The sequence below is a fragment of the Lutjanus erythropterus genome, chromosome 15 (genome assembly GCF_056507025.1).
Source record: "Lutjanus erythropterus isolate fLutEry1 chromosome 15, fLutEry1.hap2, whole genome shotgun sequence".
NCBI classification, from domain to species: domain Eukaryota; kingdom Metazoa; phylum Chordata; class Actinopteri; order Lutjaniformes; family Lutjanidae; genus Lutjanus; species Lutjanus erythropterus.
The window spans coordinates 27122675-27147307 of NC_139331.1; the positions used below are offsets into that span (position 1 = coordinate 27122675).

Here is a 24633-nt window from a genome sequence, read left to right on the forward strand (position 1 = left end):
GAACCTTCTTGTTTTTTTTGAATATGTACTCATTCTGAATTTGATGTTAGCCAAAGAAGTTGGGACAAGGACCACAAAAGCCTGGAAAAGTTGTGGAAAGCTCAAAAAGCAAGGAAGGTTTGACGGGTAAACAGATTAATCAGTAACAGGTGAGAGCATCATGACTTGGTATTAAAGGTGCGTCCTCAAAAGACTCAGTCCTTCTCAAGCAGAGAAATCTTTGCATATGAGGAAAAGGCTGAAAACCAACATTGAATGCCCGTGACCTTTGACCCCTCAGATGGCACTGCATTAAAAAACGACATAATTGTATAAAGGATACTAGATGGACTCGAGAACCCTTTGGAAAACCTTTGCGCACAAGACTATTAGTTGCTAGTTAGGACTGTGCAAAGTGAAAACGATATATCAGCAACATTTAATATTCCCGCTGACTTCTCTGGGCCTGAGCTCATCTGAGGTAACAGTCACATCTACAGGTTTTGGAGCAACACATGCTGCCATCCAGACTACGTCTTTTTCAGAGACGTCCCTGCTTAATTCAGCAAGACAATGCCAAGACAAATTCTACGGTGTGGCAGTCCAGACCTCTCTACCAATGAACAGCGTGGTGCATTATGAAGCTCAAAATAGGACAATGGCGACCCCGGACTGTTGAGCACGACAAATCCCATATCGAGCAAGAACAGGAGAGAATTTCACTTTCAAAACTTCAACAGTTAGTGTCCTCAGTTCCCAATTGCTGTTGTTAAAAGAAAAGGTGATCTTACACAGTAGCTGACCCTGTCCCAACTTTTTTGGAACATGTTGCAGGCATCAAATTCAGAATGAGTGTATATTTACAAAAAACACAATAGGATTTATCTGTTTAATGCTAAATATGGCTTTATACTAGATTCAACTGAATACAAGTCAAAAAGGATTTACAAATCATTGCATTGTATTTTTATTTGCTTTTTTACATAGCATCTCAACTTTTTTGTCATTTGGATTGTATATATGTATTGAAACCTTTGAGCAATACTGGTGTCCAAAATGCTATGAATCATTCATACCTGTGATTGCACCATATGCTTAGCACATTATTTGGCTCAAATACAGTATAAACATGTCTGTGAATATTCTCAGTCATCCAGGTCATGGTATTCATATCAAGGTTTGTAGTAGGCAACTGGACTTGATAGAGTTCTTGAAGACGTTTCGCCTCTCATCCAAGAAGCTTCTTCAGTTCTGACTGACTGGTTTGGGAGTTAAGTGGGGTCATTAACACCTAGAGGGGCATGTGACTCATGTTCCCGCCCTTCCATTGTGAATTGTGTCTAATACACAATTTATCTGCCACTTACAATGCAGTCTTAAGATCACTCCCCAGGCAGTTGGATACCCACCTGAAATCATGTGACTCCAACAAGTCACATGATAGCAGGGACCTTAATGACTCCCGTTCACACCTCCCCCCAGGGTGGGCACGAGTCACATGCCCCTCTAGGTGTTAACGGCCCCACTTAGGTTCAATACCTGAACTCCCAAACCAGTCAGTCAGAACTGAAGAAGCTTCTTGAATGAGAGGCGAAACGTCTTCAAGAACTCTATCAAGTCCAGTTGCCTACTAGAAACCTTGATATGAATATAGTATAAACATTTTTTCTCTTTTAGAATTTTATACTTTATTTTCCAAAGCCAAAGAGCAAACTCAGATTAGAAAATTCATAGGTGTTAACTGGCATGTAGACCTGTTGGAGTCCACTGAGCTAGGATTATTCTCAACACATTTTTTATTGGCATACTGTACCAGCAGTCATTCCTGGTGCAGATTTTTTTTAGGTTCTTGGTAATTGTCATGGTACAGAATTACTGAAGTAACAGCACAGTGACAATAAATGTTCTGTGTGTGCTTGAAGAATGATCAAGAGGCAACAAAAGTTCATCTTTGAAATCCAGGCTAAATATTAATCGACCTAATGAAAAGCAATATCAAAATACTAACACTTCCACAGCCTCAATAATCAAGATTCTACTAATAGTAATCCAGCGCTGTATGTGTGCAGAGTCATCATTGGTACAGTTTTTACGTTTGCATGGAACAAAAAGGCTCACAAAATGTGTGTATGTGTACTAAATATCTCAGAAAACTATACCTGTAGTGTTAAGTCTCCCTAAAAAAAAAAAAAAAAAACTCGTAGCACAAAGGACTATGGATAAAGCTGTAGGCCTACAGTATGTGTGAAAAGTACGACTCAGACTGTGGGTGTGTGTGCGTGAGAGAGAGAGAGAGCGAGAGAGAAACATTATCATGTGACTCCACTCAAGAAACAGTGTGTGATAGTCATCAGACTCTGTGCTCTACAACTTGTGCTCTTCCACACTCCTAATTGTTACCAGAGCAGGAATGTAATGAGGGATGCCAGTTGTGTTGTTGTGTACAAGCATTATAGCAACTCTTATCCAATGCCAATGCTGTAATCCAGAACACGTCATTAAAGCATGTCAGCATGCAGTTCAGAGACAGTTGGAACTGTGACAGCATACAGATGTATTGCTTTTTATGTTGGAGTGTGTTGTGAGTATGTTGTGTTGTTGTGTAAGTGGTGCTACAGACCCACAGTTATATGAGCCATATGTTCATCACATGGTGACAGCCTTCAAGTAATACAATACAATCCAATGGCCTTCAGGAAGGCGCAATCTCTGTGATGCTATTACTGTTATGAAGATGGTCTGAGAAAGGTATTGATTCAACTCTGCAACTCTGCAGCAGAGGCTATATTTTGTGGTTTCATTGGAGTGCAATCTATTGAAAAGTGTAATGTTTTGTCAATTTTTCTCAATCTCTCTCTCTCTATCTATCTATGTATCTATATATATATATATATGTGTGTGTGTGTGTGTGTGTGTGTGTGTGTGTATGTATACACATAAAACATGTATACATATATTCTGCAGCAATTTTGATAAGAAACAGTGACCCTAATTAACGTTCTGTTCCATTCAGGTCAAACAGTCAGGGTGCTGCTATTGTGCAAGTTGTATCTAACTGGAAATGCTCTGCTAATACTGTGTGTACCCCACTGTTTAATATTAATATGAAAAAGGTGTGAAAAAGGTGTATAAGGCCAGATGTTTAATTTATGACATTTACATATATGATATTCATATACCCAAACATTGCAGACATGTGCTCAGTATAATGATATCTAAAGAAAAAAGGACAGTGCATTTAAATAAACAAACAACCAAATAAATGAATACTTTACCTAAAGTCATAATTTAAAAAACACTATGGGATACATAAATGCATTTACCTTAAAATTACAATAAACAAGAAAATAAAAGACCAAAGAACATGTTATGTTTCATGAAAGAATTTTACTTTTCTTATGCGTGTATAAATTGCAGTCTTAATATATTCTTTAAAATTTTTAAACTGGGAGTAATATTCACCATCTTGCGTCAAGTGATGTATGTGAATCATACAATGCAGAATCAATAATTTTTCAATGAAGTCAATGCTATAATTATCATGTTCAAAATATGTAATGTGTCTGTTTACACTCAAATTAAACATTACGATTAGTTTTACACAATAAATAATCTTTTATTCAAGCCCATAAAGTAGCAAAGTGAATATAATAGTAAAATAAATGCAGCAGAGATTCTGGTTCATCGTTGTAAAATTTACATTTTCAACCGGTGAGATAGATTTTCTTTGGATGTAAAAGAAAAGCTGTCAGTCCCTCATGATGGTAACAAGTGCTGAAACGGCTCCAGACCCCGCCCACGTTGAAGCTCCGTTGCCGAGCAACGCCCTAACTTTCAAGAGCAGAGGCACATCGAAACAAACGCACCTCGAGGGCAGCCAGGCTACCTGACTTGTTCGGTCGTGGGTCACTTAGCTTGCAGATTTGTCACACCAAGTGCAATGTCGAAGGCACAACCAAAGAAAAAGGAGTCCTCCTCCAGTAAAGTGTCTTTATCCGACCGACAGACAGAGTGAGTTTGGATAACGTTCGCAATTAGCGTTAATTAAAGTCAGCTGTAGTTGGCAGTTACGTTAGCATTAGCCACGTAACGTCAAAGTAAGTTAGCTAACGTTTGCGTTCAGAAACATCGCTGATTCTAACGGAGAAAGAGCATTTTATACTTCAACTGTGACTGCTTTCATTGCGTTATTTAATATAAAGACACATATTTGTATCTGTCTGCCTGTCTCTTGCTGTAATTCAAAAGCTTTGTGCGTAAATCCCCAGTCTGAATAATATAAAGAAAACAGCCAGCTTTATGAACTAATATCACTTTCACTATGCGAGGGTAAACAGGGATTTGGTGGGTTTACTCAAGACTGAATGTCTGGTACTGAGCTGGCTAATTTTTGCTGCTAAATATTGACAAAAGGGGGAGCCTTGAACAAATGAAGTGAATAGCTATGTGTCATCATTTCAGAGCAGCGTCCCTTGTTGGTACTTCCTCTGAGAGCCTAGGAGGCGTGTGGAGATGCAGATTCCCCATTTGGCCTGAATGGAGCGATGCAGAAGTCAGCAAGGAGAAATGGGACTCGAGTAAAGGAGCAGAAGACGGAAAGACGAACAAGAGTCACAATGCTGTAAATCCGGACTTGAAAATAATTTAAACTCCAATACATCATTCATTAATTTTCCATTAGTAACACACATTGCAGAGCAGAGGTGGCAAAAGTACACAGATTCTGTACTCAAGTAGAAGTACAGGTACCTGTTTTAAAAAGATTCTGGTAAAAATGAAAGTACTGATTCAGCTTCTCCCTACATCAAGGTTCAACAATATGAATAGCCTGCTTGCCCGGGGCGAGTAAAATGCCACATTAGGCTAGTAAATCTAGCAACTCACTTGTCCGACCAGGCAAGTGGTATAAAAGAATGAAACTATGTTCTTATTAAGACATTAAGGCATTGTCTTGGACTATGATTGCCATGTTTCACTATCATCTGACATTTTATAGACATTGCAGCCCTAGATGAAAAAGTTATTTATCAGCCACTTATAAACAAGCCAGTTAGTACAGGGTCATGGAAAATGATTTCTGACCCACTTTCCTGACTTCCTGTTTTGGTCTTGTTCAGTGTGTTGTGCGTGATGTGCGATGATACACTATGAAGTGGCTTTTTAGATTGAAATCTGGCTTGTTGCCCCCAAAGGTAATAAAACTAAAGTAACAAGCCTCTTTTTAAAATGTAAGGAATAGAAAGTATGGATATTTGTGTCAGAGTGTAGGGAGGTAAAGTAAAATGTTACCAGAAAAAATAAATACCCAAGTAAAGTAGGCTACAGATACCTGAAAACGCAACTTTAGTGCAGTAACAAAGTATTTGTACTTAGTTGCTTCCCATCTCTGCTTTACAGAACATTAATGTGCTTCAGATTCATTTTACACTTGGTATTGATTTCGACATTATGTTGATTGTTTTTTCATTGTGTTTCTGTGTTTCACATTCACTTTATTTGCTTTTGTCTGCAGCCGTTCTTTGAGGATCCTGAGGGAAAAATTTCACTGCCTCCATCTTTGAAAGTGCACTCCTGGAAGCGTCCTGCAGAGTTTATTGTCAACAAGGTAACCTTCATGCTTCTGTATTAATGGTATAGCTTGTCATGGGGATAGTACATGCCAAATGTCTATTTGTTCCAATAGACCTTTTTTCAAAGCAGCCATGCTTGCATGAAATAGGGTAAACACAGGTGTTACCGGTGGTCCTAATCAAAGTTCCATTCCATTCAGGTCAAACAGCGTCAGGGTGCTACTATTGTGCATGTTGGGTCACTAGAAAGGCTCTGCTAAACTAAATGGAACAGGAGCTTAATTAGTATCAGTGGGCTACATGCAGTGTCTTTTTATTTTTCAACAACAATGATAACTTTGGGATGACACACAGGTTCAAATACATGTTAAGGACAACAATAATAAACAGGAGCCAGCATATGTGTCATGCAGGTATATTCTTGTATGATATATAATAATGGTAACTAAAGTACCAAAGCTATAAAAAAAATAGTGATATGAAAAAATAGTGATATGATGATGAAAGTGCTCATTCAAGACCTTAGTTCATTGAGCTTCCTGAAATGTGGCTTGCAGGAAAACCAGTTTTCATTAACTTTATCTGCACCAGCATTGTGTGTAGGATATTAATGAAAATACAAGGGAAAAATATCCTATTTTGTGTGCCTAGGACTTTTTTTCTCTTTTTTGTCATGGGATCAAAAGAGGTACTGAGTATTGTGTTTTTTATAGTTTTTTTTACAGCACTATTTGATTATATTTGTTATATGAATTAATTAAAGGTTAAAGTGATTCAACATGTAAAAATACACATTTGCTGGTTTCAGTTTCTCAAGAGCTGCTATTCTCCTTCACCTGATATTTTTGTAAATTTAATACATGTAGAGTTTTAGAATTTAAAGACAATGGACCTCATGCAAGAACCACTCGTATAAACAGATTTGTTCTTATCTTATGTGCATATCTTCACATGCAGGTTTATGAAGTCGCTCTCCTTATTCTGTCCTCAGTCTCTGTGATAGAAACTGACTCCCTCTTGCTAGTGCAGTAATTGATCAAATTTCTGTGGCAAGGTGTTTTTCTTTGACGCTGTTTTCGTATCCAGACATGTGGTCTTTATTTCAGTGACAGTACGACCCTCAGATAACATGACATTAACATCAGTGTTTTTTCTCATTCTTTGATTTTAACGGGTCCCTCAATTCCACTGGTGACGGTGTTAAAATGACAGATTTTCATTTATTCCTGATTGCAGGACTTCAAATTCTGAACTTGTAAAGTTCTTCTATTTAGCCTTTGACACCATTTTCATGAATGAATGGTTCCTGACATGTGGGGCAGGAAGTGCAGCCTTATATGGTGTTACTGGGTCGTTAATTATGCTAATTTACAAGTCTCCTGCACGTGCACTCAAATACACTCAGGCGGATCATTTACTGATTATTTACTTTGCTGAATCTCACGTGACACATTTGTATCAGCCCATCGTATGATAAAAAAATAAGAGAAATTTAAGATAAGAATACAAAAATGTTCTTGCGTGAGACTCATTGTGTGCTTCCTGTAACCTTTTGTGGTCATTTGTCTTTGTTTACCATTATGCAGACTAAAAGACTAACAGGCTGCATGTACTTGCATATACTTAACGATTAATCTCCCAAGCAAAAAAAGAACATTGGCAGGTTAATAAAAATAACTGTTATTTGCAGCCTTTACATGCATTAACAAAGTGTATTTCTTTGCCACACAGTGTGAAATGTAGTTAAGGAAATCTGCTCTCTAGTCGCCTCCAATGAAGTTTTAATTGCATCACTCCAGTTTTCTGCTACCCTCTCTCTCAGTGCAGTATTGAGCAATTACTGGAAGCTTCCTGCTTTTTGAATTAGTCCTTGCCAGGTCACAAGCTGCCTTTTCACTCAAGATGTCAAAAGCATTTCATTAATTTTATTCAAGAGGAATTCGGGCTAATCACAAAAGCAATCAGCTGTGCGGATGCAGGCAATAGCTCTACTGTGAAACTCTTCATTAGTCTATATTTCCAAAGCTGATGCTATTGATAAAAATAATTTAAAGTTCTTTTCTCACTTAGATTTGAGAAAACACAACCTCCCTTGACCCGCAGCTGATCCATCTCACCATCATCTGACCCATTAATTCATTTTTAATTAGTAACATGGTAGAGTCTATTAACTCTGTGGTGAAATATTCATCGCAGACACAGTCCTGGGAGTATCATGGTGAGGTTAGACCAGTATAGGCCCTGGGATGACTACAGAAGCAATAAGTAGGTCACATATATATGTCAGTTTTACGCAAGTGACGCGACAGCGAAATATTCTAAAGCTGGTCGACCACTGTGTTATGATAATGAATGACTCTGATATGTACAGGTGCTTCAATGCTATTTGAATGTGCTATAATGTGTGGTGATGATGTGCAATGATGTGCTTTATTTTAGAGTCTCACTGTTGTTGAAAATCAAACGACCTTTGACCTGATGTCCCCCAATTATCATCTGATCTGCAGCGAGGTTAGTTTTCAGCTTTACTGTTGAGGATTGCCATGAGTTTCCACTAATCAGTATTGATGAGCACTTGGATAGTGTAGTTCAGACGACAAACAGGGTGACATTTGACTGACAGAAATGAATTAGTCTGCCTTATTGATTCAGTGGATGATATATCCAATACTTTATGATTGCCAAAGCCAAATGATTTAAAGATTGGTGAGTAGTCGTTAGACTCTTGAGTACTTTTCTCTTCCTTCTCTCCTGTCTTCATTCAAGCTGATGAGGGGGATCATCAGTGAGATCTGTATAGTTTGGATGCTGGATAAACGCACTTCTACAGAACAAGGTGGTTGGACACCTTGGGAGCACATCTACTCGCTGTGTAAGGTGGTGAAAGGTCATGTACCACTCTACAACAACTATGGGAAATACATGGTCAAACTCTACTGGATGGTGAGTCTGATGCACATACACATACACATACAATCATCTAAGTCTGCAAAAGCAGTAGTACTCAAATAGCCTGTTGCACTCTGCCAGGGGGTCTGTGGAAATCTTTCAGATTCATTGATTCATAGTTCGACAAATATTTTGATTTTTAAATCTAAAATTGTTATAGATTATGTGCTAACTGAACAACCTATCACCCTTGACACCTTGAGGCAATTTCTTCAAATTTTGTACAAACATCCATTTGGACTCAAAGATGAACTGATAAGAATTTGGTGGTCAAATGTCACTGTGACCTCAAGTCTGTCCCATTCTTGTGAACACAATATCTCAGGAACAACTGGAGGGAACGTCTTCGAATTTCTCACTACGCTCCATTTAAAGACGAACTGATTAGAGTTTGGTGGTCACATGTCAAAGCTAAAAGTCACTGTGACCTCACAAAACACATTTTTGCTCATAACTCAAGAATTCTTACTCTAAGTCTGACAAAATGTCCCACAAGTATTTTTATATGCAAAAGGTCAAAGGTCAGCTTCACTGTGACATCATAATATTCAGCTGTCTATCAATCCTCTGTACTAAAATGCACTTAATAATTTTTATTGACTTATCTCAAAGTCTTCGCTACATATATTATACGAGTCTTGACAGATATGGATGTAAACGGCAACTTAAATTGTCAGTGGAGGCATACGACTGCGAATCTATCTTGTAAGGGGTCCTTGGCTGAGGAAAAATTGAGAACCTCTCTACTAAAGATTTAGTTCTATGACATCCCAAAATTCTGACATTCTGGTGAAGTTGCTGCTTCACAGTGCTGCTTTTTCTTAATCATACATTTTTAGAGGCACACTTAAGGCAATGGGTTGCTTAAGATTGCTCTGTATTGTTCAGACCACATAGGATGCAGAAGATGAGAGGGGAATGGGGATGGACTGAGGGCTTGGAGGGGGGAAGGGATGAGAAAGCCTTATCCACTCAGTGCTCAAATCAATCAGTCTCACTGCTGTGCCAAAAGTGGCCGGGCCTCATACGTTGCCTGATGAATAGATAAGGCTTAACAGGAGTCAGCTGCTTCTCAGAGAGCAAGGCTCAAGTTGAATATCTTCGCCGAGTGAGACCATGAGAGTCGGCGCATCCCTTGGAGGGTTTTATGGACTGCAGTGTCATATATATTAATTTTGTGCAACTGTATGGATTTTTCGAGATTTTTGGCTCTAAATAAACGATTTCATTGCATTGGGATGCAGCTTGAAGTTGCTGGCCTGCGAGTTTCAGTATGTGTGTTGCTTGCCACAGATCTCTAAGTAGTGGACACTACATCATTATGTCATTTCAGAAAGGGAACTTCTTCCAGCACAACAATTTGGGTCAGAGAGAGAGTGGAAAAGACACAACTAAAAGTGGTGGTGTTCTCTAACACTGTGACTCTTGCCTTGACAAACAAGCATGACACGGTTGTAGGCAGCAGTCCCCGTGCCAACCATAGCACGCTAACAGATGGTTGTTGAGATGGCATTAAGCGCCCAACCCCCCCTCCTTTCCTTTTCCTCGCCTGTTTTTGCTCATAGGCTACTGCTTTTCTCCCCTGCATGTATGATTCTTTACTGTTCCACACCAATCTTTTTTCCAGCCGTTTCCTCCTTCACGCTGCTGTGAATATCCATCCCATTCTCATTTTCTCACCCTGTTTTTTGCTGCCCTACAACTCTGTCTCTCCTTTTCTTCCTCTCCTCTAACTTGCCCTTTCGCGCTGTATTTTATCCCATCTGCGAACACATCGAGCTCCTCCTTGGGGCAATGGTTTGACAAGAAAGTGGAGGAACAAGCGAGAAAGGGAGTGTGCCCGGCTCGCCTCACTCTATATAGGCTTGCATTGCTTGTGCACACTGCTCTGATAGATAAGAAGAGGCACAGCTGCGGACAGTCATTCAGATTATCACCTGCTCGTGCTGCTTTTTCTTACAAGCAGTGTGAAACTCCCACAGACGGCCAGTAGACAGACCACACTGCAGACGGCATGTAACAAGCTCTGACACCAAACAGGATGCTAAGATGCAAGCATAAGGTAGCTAATGCTTGGAGAAGTGTTTGAATATGAAACCCATAGATCAGATATTTTTAGGTGATGTGTTACACATTGAGTTTTTTTGGGAAAAAACTCTTGATGCTTATTCTTATGATATGAGTCACACCTGAGGTGGAAATCTAATATTTCACGTAATTTTGTTGTGCTAGGGGGGTTGTGTCAGCCCAGTAGTGACTTGGAGCCATAGATGTTATATTAAATCTATTGAAATCCTATTTAACATGATGTATAGTTGAAGCGACTCGAGGAGGCTCAGGCAGTTTGCAGAAACACTGCAGGAGCAAGTAACTGACTTCCTTCTGCCTACTAGACCACATTAACGTATTGTTCAAACTAACTGTTAGACATATGTACTCCTAAAAGATTGTTAATGATTTGTTGTGGCTCATAAACAGACACTTGCTCATTCAGCAATTATTCTGAAAAGTGAGTATTTCAGTTGTTTTTTCTTTATATTTCTTTAGTCTCTTAGGACATATGGCCATTTTATGATTTATTACAGTAAATATGTTACAGATTTCTCCTTACCATCAAGGAATGCTATGTTTATTGCAAATAATAATTTTATTAAATTGTGCATAAAAGGCTCTTTTGTTCTTTTAGGAAATCTGAGCAGCAATTAAATTGATACTAAACACACAGACTCAGAGAAACCTGCTAACATACATGAACATCAGATCCTAGTAAAGTCAGCAATACCAAAAATTATGATTGTAAGTTTATAAAGGCTGCCTAGTAAACTTGCATGGATGTGATGGGGTATTACTAGCCGGCTAGTAGCCAACTACATGATGCGTCACGTAGACAATGATAATGAGCATGGATGAAACACTTGATAACTTATCAACTGACGCTAGCGCCATTTCAGTGCTCTCCCTAGAGGCAATGCTCCATTATTGTCCTGGAGGCTCAGAGTTGCAGTTCAAATATCAATCTATGAATGCAAAAAGCAGCATTCCATCAGTTTCACTTTATTGCAGATATGCTATAAACTTAAACCACTCTATTTAAACTGACCTAAGTTTTTGTGGTTTCCGAGGCCCTGATCAACATGTCTTATCTTGTTACTGTGTCTTATAAAAAAGACAGTAGAGGTTGATTTTAATTTGTGAAGGCAATCAGTTATATTTGGCTGGCAGTAACATTTTACATGAGAGAGTGATGTAAATCCAAGTAACTTAAAATAATTCAATAACTTTACATTAAAGGAAAGTAACATATTTTGGGAAAATGCTTATTCACTTTTTTGCCAAGTGGTAAAAGCAGAGACTCAAGGAAGTTACTGGTCCTGACCAAGAAATAGTCAGGCGGAAAACCCCCCGTCAAACAGTATTTTGTTGCTTTTCCACTCCAGTTTGTTTAAGAATTAAACAAGCAAGATAAATAGGTTAATAAATAAGCCTTGAGGTGTTGGTAGGCAGATTTTGTTATCTTCATACACAACCAAGCCACCTGTTTCCAGTCTCTATGCTCAGCTATGTTAGCTGGCAGCTGGCTGTGGCTTCATATTTAGCGAGAGTAGCATTGATCTTCTTATCTAACTTTTGCCAAGAAAGCAAATAAAACCTTTACCCAAAATCGCAGACTTTTTCCTTTAAGGTTGACATGAATTTGAATAAAATTGGAAAGAAAGTGTCCGCCTAATTTCTTACAATAACTGTTTGAGGTGCATTAATTATTATACCACATCTTCACTCACTGTGTCTTCCTTCTTTGCTTTTAGGGTTGTTGGAGGAAGATAACAGTGGATGACTCCATGCCATTTGATGAAGAAAACAACTTGCTTCTCCCTGCCTCCACCTGTCAGTCAGAGCTGTGGCCAATGTTGTTGGCTAAGGCTCTCATTAAAGTGGCCAGCACAAAGTGAGTTACTATACATTCCAGCAGGAACTCTATAAGCATCTCAGTATTGCCCCAAGGAGTTGGGAAACAGTACTCTTTAATTAAGAGGGCTTACGAACAGACTCAACCTTATTCCAAGTATATACCCACTACGCCGCCTCACTCTAATAAGACCACTGTAACACCACACGCTGTGCTACTTACCCTATACTAACACTATACACTAACCCTGCTTAAGTAAAGCAGTGTAGAGGCTGTTACTGTTGCCCAATTTCAAAGGAATTTCTATAAATACATACAGTGATTCACCAATAATACTTAACGTCATCATATCTACATGAACAAAGTGACTGTAGGTTATATATGAAACCCACATTTTTGACTTGCATTCAATTGAACATGCATTCATATTGTGCCAAAGTAAGTGACCTAAACAAGATAAAGCTGACACAGCCTTTTGCTGAGTTAGCCAAACCTTCACCTGACCTAATCTCCACCTTGGGCTGTGTTTAATTTGGTGACAGACAGCCAGCGTGTGTGTCTGTGATGGGGCAACATGGCGTGTATAAAGGTGGCTGTTCCAGTGTCCACAGAAGGTCGAGATATAAATGTTTCATCCAAGACAGGAAACAAAGGAGCCTCTCTCCTGGTGAATCATTCATGAGCCATAGTGAAAGTTCTTCGGACTGAACTAAGAGCAAACTTTGCTCAGGTGTCTGCTCAGCCTCCTCAGGAAACTGTTAGTGTTTTTAATAAAGAGTTGAAGAGTTGGCTCCTTCACTTTAGTGCTGAGTAGTGGTTTTTTTTGCAGTGGTTATGGGGAGGTAAAATTACTGATCAAGTTGTATTGATTACACTTCCTCGTGTGCAGTATCATGTGTGGACTGGACAGGTTGGCAACAGTATCCCAAGAGGACTAATTAGAGCCACTGTAGCCATCTGCTTCAACCGAACATTGTGTGTGAAGGATTCATATGTGGTCTCACACACTTCTTTAAAATCAGAGACTTAAATAATTGTTTCAATGCACATACTGTAAGACAAATGTCAAAATGTAGAACATAAACTGAGCCTGTACCCTTGACATTCAGGCTGGTTAAAACAATATTAACATTTATGTTGACTGTACTGTTTATAAACTTGTGATGGTGCCATAGACTCTTTAATAAATTGTGGTGGGAGCTTCTGGGTCTGAAAAATGGAGACAGTGTGCAAGTGCCTTTAGTCTGCCTTCCATCTAATGGCCAGCAGGGGGCGACTCCACTAGATTTAAGAAGTTATATACTCTTACGGCAAAATTACCCTGCTTCTCTCTTGATTTATGACATCACTTAACAGTTTCCTAATGCACCTATGATTCTTTTTTTAATTTCAAGTCTTTCAATTCAGCATCATGGTGTTCATTTTGTAAATTATTGTCCCATTTAGAATAAAACAGATGATAAAACAGGTTATGATTTAGGGCGTAATGCACCAGAAAGCTCATGAAACTGCTAAAACTGTCAAATGAGGCAGTGCTGATCAGTTATGCATCAAGATTCTGGTACTACATTACCTATTTCTTTCCTCAAATGTTTTCAGAAACGTATTTTAGTGTGCTGTTCAGATATGATATGAGACATTTTGTTGCCAGGCAGGCTGCTATTTTCTCCTGCTGAATGTAGGAGCCAAATACCAAGGTACTGTCCAGCTAAGACATCCATCAGTTACACACTCTTGTCTGTAATGCGCATGCTCTGGTTATAAAAAAACAAAAAAACAAGATGGGAACCCCCATAATGCCAAACTCAAAACTCAAGGCATTTTGTTTTCCACTTAAACAAGCCACAAGAGTGAATTTGAACTGTTTGTTCAGTATTTTTTAAAATGACCAAACGTTAGCTACCTTTGCTATATTCACTGGTGTCATTCCTAAACGTAATTGTAAAATGAAGGCAGACACCAAGACAAAGAGACATCCATTTTTGCCGTCATTCTCATGAGTTAAACCACATGAACGCCAAGCGTATTGGGTGCGATTTCACATATTGAAACCATGACCCCACAAGGTCCATTTGACCACACAGCCACTGCCAATATTGTTTTGAACTCTGCTTGGTCTGTTTTTTTTCTTGTTTTTTTTTTAACAGCTCTTTGTGTTTGTTTCTCAGTGTAGTGTCAGAGGCCTGTGGGGAGATGGGGGAGTTCACCTTTATCCAGACCCTTACTGGCTGGATCCCAGAAATCAGTCCTATTAGGTAAGGTCCTCGTTTGTCTCTGTACCTCTGTCCTCTGCATCTCTTGTTCTAAATATTATACATACAGTAGGTGTTCCCCTTAACTGTGTCTTCGTTAGTGAGATTGACATTCTCTCCCTTTGCTTATATTTTTCTTATTAAAAAAAAAATGAAGAGTGAGAATCAAACTGACACTCACAGAGTCTGACAAGCTGTGCATTTTTTCTTCTCAAGTATGGTATTTTTTATAAAGTATACTGCAGCACAAGTGTATTTGTCTATAGTAGTATGGAAAGTCACTCTTTGGGGGGAAAAAAATGATTGAAGTCCAAAATGGAAACAAGGAGGTATACAGTATAATAAAGGTGGAGAAGAGGCAGCGTGGAGTGGAAAATCTCAGCTTGTCAGCGATGGAACTTTAATGGGGCAACAGTGTTTTGGAGCGGAGCTGGGGAGTCTTATTCTCTATAGCTCAGCAGGTTAGCTGCTGTTAGTGTACCACCTGGGGAATCTATCAACATGTACCGGCACTGAGCATGACTGTGTTTGTGTTTCAGATTGATTCGTGACATTCGTAGGGTTTGCAGTCTTATGTGCACAACCACACACACACATACACAGGATGTTGTTTACATCGTCTGCTACTGTTTAACCAAAAACAGCAACTCTACCAATATTTTGGCTGGATAAAAAAAATCTGTTTACAGACTATTTTATAGGTACATTGTTTTGTGTTTGTACTAGTATGATTTTAGCATGATTTCCATCACTATTGGCTGCAGGTTGTTCTAAGGCATCTAGGTTCATTATTTTGACTAATGTTTACAATCAGCACAGAGATGCCACTGTTGTAACCAGCCTGGATTTCAACATTATATGGAAAAAGCCAATTTTCTGAGGGCACAAAGGACAAATGCAAAGGCAACAAGTTCATTAAATAAAGCAAAGATTTTACGTCCACAGAAATAATGAATTTGGAGTTAAGGGTGATTTTATTTTTATATTTTTTACACTAATGTCTGGAAACAGTTTTTTGTATTACAATATGTTTTTCAAAGTCAAGTCCACTCTCACTACCTTCCACAGCTAGTGAGCTAACAAGTTGGAAGAACTATTTTTTGGAGTTGTCTGATTTTTGAGATTCTCTGAGAGGTACACCTACTGAAAAAGGAGAAGTAGGAGTGTAATTCATGTCAGATTTCAACCAGTGCTCAGCAAAAAAAAGCTGGCAGTTGTCACAAACTGCAGTGGGAATTTTTTAATGTCAGATTTTCACATGTCCTCCTCATATTATAATGACAGGAAAAGTGGCCCTTTAAACGAGCAACAAAGTGATGTCCTTCAACTGAAATAACATGACTCTCTACCTTTCTCTTTCAAAACACATAAAAATGAAGCTGGCTGATTCAGGTATACTAAACTGCTTCACACCGTGCTGACAACTTAATGGTCCAGTGTGTAAGATTTATGAGGATTTCTTGGCAGAATATGGTTGAAAATGAATATAACATTCAAAAGCATGTTTTCATTTGTGCATAATCACCTGAAAATAAAAATTGTTGTGTTTTTATTACCTATAAAACAGTCTTTTATATCTACATTGAATAGGGTTCCTCTTCCATGGAGGCAGCCATGTTGCACTGCCATATTTCTATAGTAGCCCAGGACAAACCAAACACTGGCTCTAGATATTGCCTTTCGTGGTGGTGTGGTCACTGTAGTTTCTGCAAGCTTATTACTACTTGCCACTAAATCCTACACACTGGTCCTTTTAAGTGCACTACAGTGACCTGTAAATCTGGCATGGGAGAGGAGGTTTGGAACCTGCATCCATCTTCATCTCTCCCTAGTTTAGTATTTAAATGTTTTTCTGCTGTTTTTTTAAATGTTTTAATGCATTTTTAAAGCATTTTGGATTCCCTTTCTGTAAGAAAGGCCTGAAGCCTTGCCTTCAGTAAAAATATCTTTGAAAGCTTGTGTTGAAGTAGAGAGAAGAATGTATTATGTACTTTATTCTCAAGCAAGAGAGAAATGCTGGTGTGAGGACTGCAGCCCATTATTCAGCAAACAGAGAGACAGGACAAAAAGAGGAGCAGAAATGGCAGTAGGGACAAGGCTAAGATAGGGTGAAGAAACAGAGTTCATCTGACAACAGAGTCCCCTGTTGCCTATAACCAATTATAATTTCTTTAACCTCCACTAAGGTCTTTATATGTGGGAAAAACCTGGGATTTCTTACAAGACACCATTCCCATATTCACACACCCAGATGAGATGTTGCCGGAGACGATGCCTCAGACTGCAGAGCCAGCTGTAGGAGGAGATTCCAGCTGTAGTGACAGCAAGAGTCAGCTGTCAGATCCAGAGAAGAGTAAAGGTCTGAATTATGCTGCAGTCAGACACACACACGCACGCACGCACGCACGCACGCACGCACGCACGCACGCACGCACACACACACACACACACACACACACACACACACACACACACACACACACACACAATTATGTACACATGCATACCCGCAAACATACATCTCAATTATACACTCTGCTTGCACATGTAATTGAGTGAGTCAATTAAATCAATCATCCATTAGATTGTGATCATTTCTTCCCACAGAATACTTAACTACAGCTTGTTAATTTAACAGAGGGTAGTTTGAAAAATTCTACATCTGTGGTGGGTGTCTGCATGTATGTGCAGAACTAACCTATATATTTGTATATACGTATGTGAATACACAGTGTGGGTAAATCTCTGTTTTCCTGGCTCTGCATTTATAATTCAACCCGTATGGAACATGACAATGAATATTTCATTCTCCTGCACGAACTTGCACTTATCAATGACTCCATTCTCCTATAGCAGTAATAACCTTTATACCTTTGCAACATCCATGGTATTGCGTAGTGATTTATTTTAGGACTGTGTAAAATTCCAGGTCTAAGGTCACTATCGTGCCATACTACAAAATTACTCAGTGTCTGTCAGCCAGTGCCCTGCTGCTTCTTTCCTGCATCACTTCCTGTTTTCCCTAGTTCATGTATTATGAAGTGCAGGGAGGGTTAATGCGTGTATGGTAGACTATAAATAAACCAGCAGAGGGAGCAGTGGCAGGGTGAATTATTTGGTGTTCCCGCAGGGCAGAAGAGCCTCCCAAGTCAAGTGTGGTAATGTGAAGAAGGCAGGATTGAAACATGTCCTCAGGAAGGAGCATGTGGCTCGGAGTTGTCTCAGGTCATTGAGGTAGAAAGACACAGTAAGACCTTTACTAAAGGAGAAATCTGTAATATGTTTACTGTAATAAATCATGAACTGATCATGATATGATATGTCATCAGAGATTAAGGAAACATGCTAAGTTGAACTACTCAGAGTTAAAACTATGGTATCCTCCTTTGATACTTCTCTTCTGGCTGGTAACTTATATTTTTATTTGCCTATTTCACATTAACTAGAGTTCAAATTGATGCCGAATGTTCACTGAATGAGTAAATGTCTGTTTATGAGTCCTAAGGAATCATTAATAATCTTTTGGAGGGAGTAGATGTTTTTATCAATTAAATTGAGCTATATGTTAATGGATTCTGGCAGGCAGTCACTGAACTCAAGTGTGTATTTAGCTTAGCTTTGCACTGACAGACAATTGACAGTTATAAACAGCTGATCGACTCACAGTGTAGGACTCATTGTCACTTGTTATTGTCAATTTATGATGTTACGCATGTCTCGTGCTCCTGCAGTGTTCCTGCAGCCAGCACGAGCCTCCACAAGTCTGGGGTGAGGGGAGACGACTTTCTTCAAACATAGATATATTACATAGGATTTCAACCTATGTAATATACCATCAATGGCTCCATGATGGTATATTAATGCTATTTGGACGGTGTACTCATTTTTGCATGCACAGTTGCTCCTGTCAAGTTATGATGTTGTATGACTTGCGCACCTGCAGCCTGCCTGAACTTCCTCAAGCGTGAGGAGGTGGGAGCAGGGGGAAACAACTGCCTTCAACCATATACTATATATTAAAAAGGATTTCAAACTATTTAATAAACTGTCTATGGCTCCAACTCGCTATTTTGACTGTAGTACTCACTTTTGGATGCACACATGTTACATATTGCTCCCATAATTTAAAATTTGTAATTGAAATACAGTTTTAAAATGGCACAATGGTGGGATAATCATGCTAATCATACTTACATTGTGCAGAATTTGTGATGTTTGAACCAAGTTAACAATTACATAAAGAGCAAGAGAATACTCAGTGTAAAGCGACAACAGTGTTGGACAAAATGTTCTTGTATTATAATTTATATTGTTTTTGAAGTATTGACACAAAGAAACACCATGACATTTTGTTCTGATTGGGCTTCAGTATGAATTAAATTTCTTCTCGCTCTCATATTTACCCACCTGCTCTGTCTCTGACAGTAATCTGTCCCTTGGTCTCTCCCACAGTCCCACTTGTTTACAATCGTTTAAGTGTTGACTATTAACATAATGTAATGACATGCATGCACAAAGTGATATCACTTCACAGAACATTTAAATGCCTCAGGGAAATGCTACACATGGTGCTCACATACACACATGCAAACACAAAAAAAGCCCACACATTCTTCTCACCCTCTCACTGTTTTGGTGCTCACTGTCAGATTCCATTGAAATGCATAAATCAAAATGCATAAATGCTCACTATGCAGTGAGAGAACCACTTCTCTGTTCAATTCTTAATGTGTAGCCTTTATATTAGTCTAGCAGTGCTCACATCTCTCTTCACTACGGTCCCTCAAATTGATTTTCCATGTCTCCTGGCCCATGTGCTCCTTATACGATATACTCTAAGATGCACCATAGGGGGAAGGGCCATCTATAGACAACCTAGATTCTCTCTTGTTGCTTTACTTATACCTGTGGAGGCCAATAGTGCTTTCACAACTTCAGGGTTTTACTTTACATTTCTTTGGTCTTTTATCAGCTTTATTTTTCATGGTGTAGAAGTTTCCCTATATCCCTATGTTTAATTATATAGTCAGTAATTTCAGTCCCTGTATAGTGGTACAGTGTGAGGAATACAATGTCAGTCACACAGTCAAAGTGTATACACTCAGCTGCCAGTTTTACTAGTTACGTATCCCTTCATAAGGCTATAATGTTCAGATTTATTGAAAAGAAGTGTCTTATTTACATTATCCTCATTGACATATTACATCCTCCAAAATGCTCATACTGTTAAATCAGCTTTAATTTTGACAAAAACGGGACTGTTGCAAGACTGTTGTATTGATCTACATTAGGTTCAGTTCTGTGTACCTCTTCAACTGGGAACTGAATGTATTTTTATGCTTCTGCATTGGTGACAGCTGTGGCCGAGACATTATGTTTTTGTTTTATTCGTATGTCTGTCCTTGATGGAATTTCTTTAAAGTTGGCTCAAATGTGCATTTAGACTCAAAGATGAACTGGTCAAAGGTCACTGTGACCTGACATCCATCTCATTTTCAGGAATGCAATATCTGAGGAACACCAGGATGGAATTTCTTCAAATTTGGTACAAATGTCCACCTGGACACAAGGATGAATAAATATATAGTAGGATAAAATGATCAGGTGACAACATTTTATATGCAAAAGGTCAAAGGTCAGCTTCACTGTGACATCATAGTGTTCAGCTCTCTATCAGTCCTCTGTACTCTGAAAAAATAGTCTAATTGAAGGCCGCTTGTTTCTCACTGGAAGTTATTAACTGGAATAATAGACTTAATACTAAAACTAGACTTAATTCTAAAAATGAATGGATGTCAACTGCAAACTGGCAGTTTGGCAGAGGCATACGACAGTGAGATGGTAATTCTAGTTTGTGTATCTGTTCATCTTGGAGTGTGTGTGCTTATGTGTGTTTGCCTGCTGGGTTTACCTGTGCTTATGTTAGTTTTCTTTGTGTGTGTTTTTCAGTTTCCTCTGAGGTAGTGGTGTGTGCCAGCTACTACCCTTTACAGCCACATACCAATTCCTTTGGGTTTGGACAAATGGTATGTCTTTTTCCTCCTATGCACACACTTACTCATTCAAAGCAAGTTTTGTTCTTTAGTCACAACGTCACAAGACATATTTGCATGAAAATTTGATTTTGCCTTCTGTGGATTGCAGTCAGCTCTTCACTGCAGATTTGGAAGCACACAGTATAGAGCTTTACATTCTGATGCAAATACAACAATCTGAATTCAATCTGGTCAGAGTAGCTACATTAGCATTTCAAAGATGTGGAGAGTTGACTCATCTCTGATATTAGGAGTTGTATCAATGACCAGACCGTTTTAGTCCCAGATTGTCAAATAGTTATGTTTTGTCACACCCCTCAGCATCTCATACTGACACACAAGGTATTTTTTTATCATCTGTATGAGATGCAGCCCATACGTCATAAGTCAGGTGATGTACTATAAAGAGCATGAAAGTCTGCGTATAGAAGAGGTGGGGTAGATGGATGGGTCAAACAAACAAAGGACTTTCACCAAAAAGGCTGGGGTTTATGTCCCGTTTGTGTTCTGTATGACATCAAACATTGACATTACACAACATTATGTGCATCACGTGACTTACTTACGTCACATGACCATCTGCAAGAAGGTTTGGTATAGTTGTTTTTAATGCATGCCACTGGGTTGGGTTCTCCTTTAAATCAGACACAACAGAAACAAGCCTTTGTTCATGTTTTTTCCAGCCAAAGTTACAGTGAGTAGTATGTTAGCAAATCAAAAAGAAGCATGAGAAGATATGAACTTTTAATTTCATTGTTATTACAGTGGTTATTGAAGGGGAAACACTGCAGCTTTTGTCCAGAGGGACCTCAAAAACCTTCCTTCTAGTTTAACCCAAACCATAATGTTTTCCTAAACCTAACCAACTGCAACTGTTAATCATGTGTTTAAAAAAGCTTTCTGGCAGCATCTCACACAGATGCTGAAGAACACCTTGTGCATGGGTATGTGACACCTCTCCGTGGTGTGATAGTGCAGTGTCAGTATTTGATAACCTGGGATGAGAACGGGTTGCAATGACCTACACAGTACGATTGGCAGACATTGAAAGAGAAAGTTTGGTAGTTTTCTTGTGGATATCCAGTCAGTGTTGATGGAAAATGTAGTAACAAAATAACAAAGTTTTCCTGCTCGCTGAGCTATGCTGGCAGTACCTACACTACATGTACCAGGATGCCTTACATGTGAGTGTTTGATGCACAGTGTATTGCCACCCTAGCCTATAGCTTGTTCTTTTTGTTGACCAAAAGATAGCATTAGGTGACAGACATATTTCTCTAGCCCAACCCCCTGGCTATGCAGAGGAGGAGACCAGAAATCCAAGCTGAAATAGCATGTAGTTGTATGGGAAGAATGACAGACTTAGCAGCAGGATAACTCAGTTTTCTTGATCAGTATACCACACACTGAGACATTAATTGCTTCAACAAAATTGACTGGATATCCACATGAGAGCCGAATTTTCCCCTTAAGCTTCAGCATTCGTGGAGACATTCTTGCACATATTTGGATTGACTGACATGAATCCAAATAAATATAAAGACAGAATGATTATTAAGTGGTCAAATTGCATTCAGTTTACTCACGTAATAATGATTTTACCCTAAATGTGATACCATATTGTGTTTCAATACTTTATAAAATGTATAGGCTACTGTCTTAGTCACTGATGAATACTGTCTTAGTCACCAGTCACTGGTGGAGATGAAACATAACAGTGCTTGTGACCCGGGGGCATGGCGTGTTCTATTTGGATGCTTCGCCTTGACAGGCTTCACTTGTTTAATTATTTATACTCATGCTAAGCCTAATTGGTGGACAGTTTCCAGAATTTTCCCTCCATTGGAGGTGTTATATCACCTCCACACTCTGATTTTGGGTCTCATTTTGTCACACTGTTTGACTTGATGCTCCCCTAGAGTTGGTTACAGATAACAGGTTATTCTTAGTATGAGAGATGTTCACGATTGTCTTTTGCACGTGTGTTTATTTCTGTGCATTTGTCTGTGTGCTGTCTCACAGGCTAATTCCTCAGAGTTTCTTCGTCAGTACGGTCTCTCCTTGCTGCACAACCACACTGTCCTGTTGACCAGAATGCGGGCATGCCAGCTGGAGGCACCACCCAAACCTCCACCTGTGCCCCGATGGAAACTCATCCGCCCGCGCAAGAAGATTGTGGTCACCGATGAACCACAGAGTACGTGAGAGACAGAGGAAGAGGCAGGAAATATTAAAAAAAATGTTAAAATTATGTCAGGAAAAAAGGTGGTGAAGGGGAAACCAGGAGGAGGATGCAGGGGAGGATATCAAACAAATAAAAAAGCTCAAATTTATGAGATAGAGTGTAGGTGAATGTCATAAATAAATATGACTAGAAAGAGAAGCGAGTGCTAATGCAGGAGATTTAGAACCTACAGCAGAGAGGGCATCCAGTGCCGCATGCTAAAATGAAAAAAGGAGGAGGATAGCTACAATATTTCTGTAATGAAAATAGCTGCTGGCTCGGGCATATCTGACATCAGCTGATCTCTGAGCGAAACAGAAAAATGCAGTAAAAAGAGTCACAGTGTGAAAAAGCAGTGCTGGCATGATGTGTGAGTTGTTTTTTTTTCTTTTTCCCTTTTTTCGCAGAGCTTCCTTTGTCAAAACCAGAGCGGTTCATTGAGGTTGCCAGCCCTTTTCTCTCCTACCGTGTCAAGAGCAGCGTTGGCCCTATCCCTGAGCTGTGTGTACACTGAAATGATCTAAGACTAAGAAATGCAACAAGATGAGTCTTTTCTGTCCCCCTGTTTTGCTCATTTTTAAAATGTACTGTACTGGTGGAAGAGTATTTCAATATTCTATACCTAACCTGTGCTCTGACCTCTATGTGGAGGAAAGAAAGAAAGCAAACAGCTTCCATCCTGGGGATAAAAAAAAAGTACATTATCATGATCACATATTTTTTTTCCCATCTTCTCCTTGTACCAGCATGTCTTCTCCTATTTCTCCCTGCAACAGGGCACATGAATGAAACAGGTAGTAGCTACTATGAGGAGTTTTTAACTGGTTATGAAACCTTAATTTTATTACTGATGCCTCTATGTGACCTGCGTAAGTAAACAAGACCACTGTGAGAAGTTGTTACTGCATAGTAAGGCCAAACAATTAATTGAAATTGAAAAGAATATGCAATATGGCCAAATGAAATATCCAAATCACAGAACGAGAACCAAATTGCAGTTGGAATAATATGGAAAAACATGTGAGACAACAGCATTCTAATGAATCATAGTGAGATGACCTGACTTAGAAGTCTTGTTCTTCAGATTAAAGAAAACATGTTTGGTGCAGACCCCAACAAATTTCACATCGGCATGATTACATTTTTTTTTTTTTCCAGTAAAAATGAAAAAGCAATGTTGAGAAGGTCTCTGCACACCTGAAATGTCTGACAGGTGCGTCGGAAGAAAAATTCAATTTGAAAAAAGATAGCAGACTCCCGCACACTGTCTCACTTTCTAGTGATTTATTGAATATCCAACGTTTCGGTCCAAACGACCTTCATCAGGTATACTGGCCGGTAAAAATGAAAACTAATACTAATACTAAAATGATCATTCCCACTAGTCGTATTACATATTGCAATCACAGTTTCAGTAATTGCAATATGAGCAGGAGGAGATTTTTATTTAGATAAATTTATATTTTGTGGTTATTACTGTGAAAACTACCGTTTTTGTTGACTTCTTCACGAGCAGCATATATCAGCTGTCAGCTTCATCACATTTGTTTATAAGTAATTGTTTGTAATTTTTTATTAATATTTTTAAAATGTTTTCAACCTAATTAATAACCTAATAAGGGTAGTCTTACTGTAAAGTGGTAGCTACTGGGGACCAACCACTACTAGATTTTTAGGCCTGATGCAAATATTAGGGGAATTCTGATATTGATATATT

At 38.9% G+C, this 24633-nt stretch overlaps 1 protein-coding gene across 1 annotated transcript in view; it reads left to right on the plus strand.

Moving 5' to 3' along the window:
- Positions 1–3830: 3830 nt before the first annotated feature.
- adgb (androglobin) overlaps positions 3831–24633 on the plus strand; it is a 67611-nt gene continuing 46808 nt past the window's right edge. The window contains exons 1-11 of the mRNA XM_084738097.1: positions 3831–3990; positions 4441–4600; positions 5492–5584; positions 7989–8060; positions 8316–8492; positions 12305–12444; positions 14574–14660; positions 16844–17016; positions 20607–20683; positions 22715–22889; positions 23324–23417. Coding sequence (XP_084594223.1) covers positions 3920–3990; positions 4441–4600; positions 5492–5584; positions 7989–8060; positions 8316–8492; positions 12305–12444; positions 14574–14660; positions 16844–17016; positions 20607–20683; positions 22715–22889; positions 23324–23417 — 1319 coding nt within the window. The 5' untranslated portion in view covers positions 3831–3919. The remainder of the gene's footprint in view (positions 3991–4440; positions 4601–5491; positions 5585–7988; positions 8061–8315; positions 8493–12304; positions 12445–14573; positions 14661–16843; positions 17017–20606; positions 20684–22714; positions 22890–23323; positions 23418–24633) is intronic.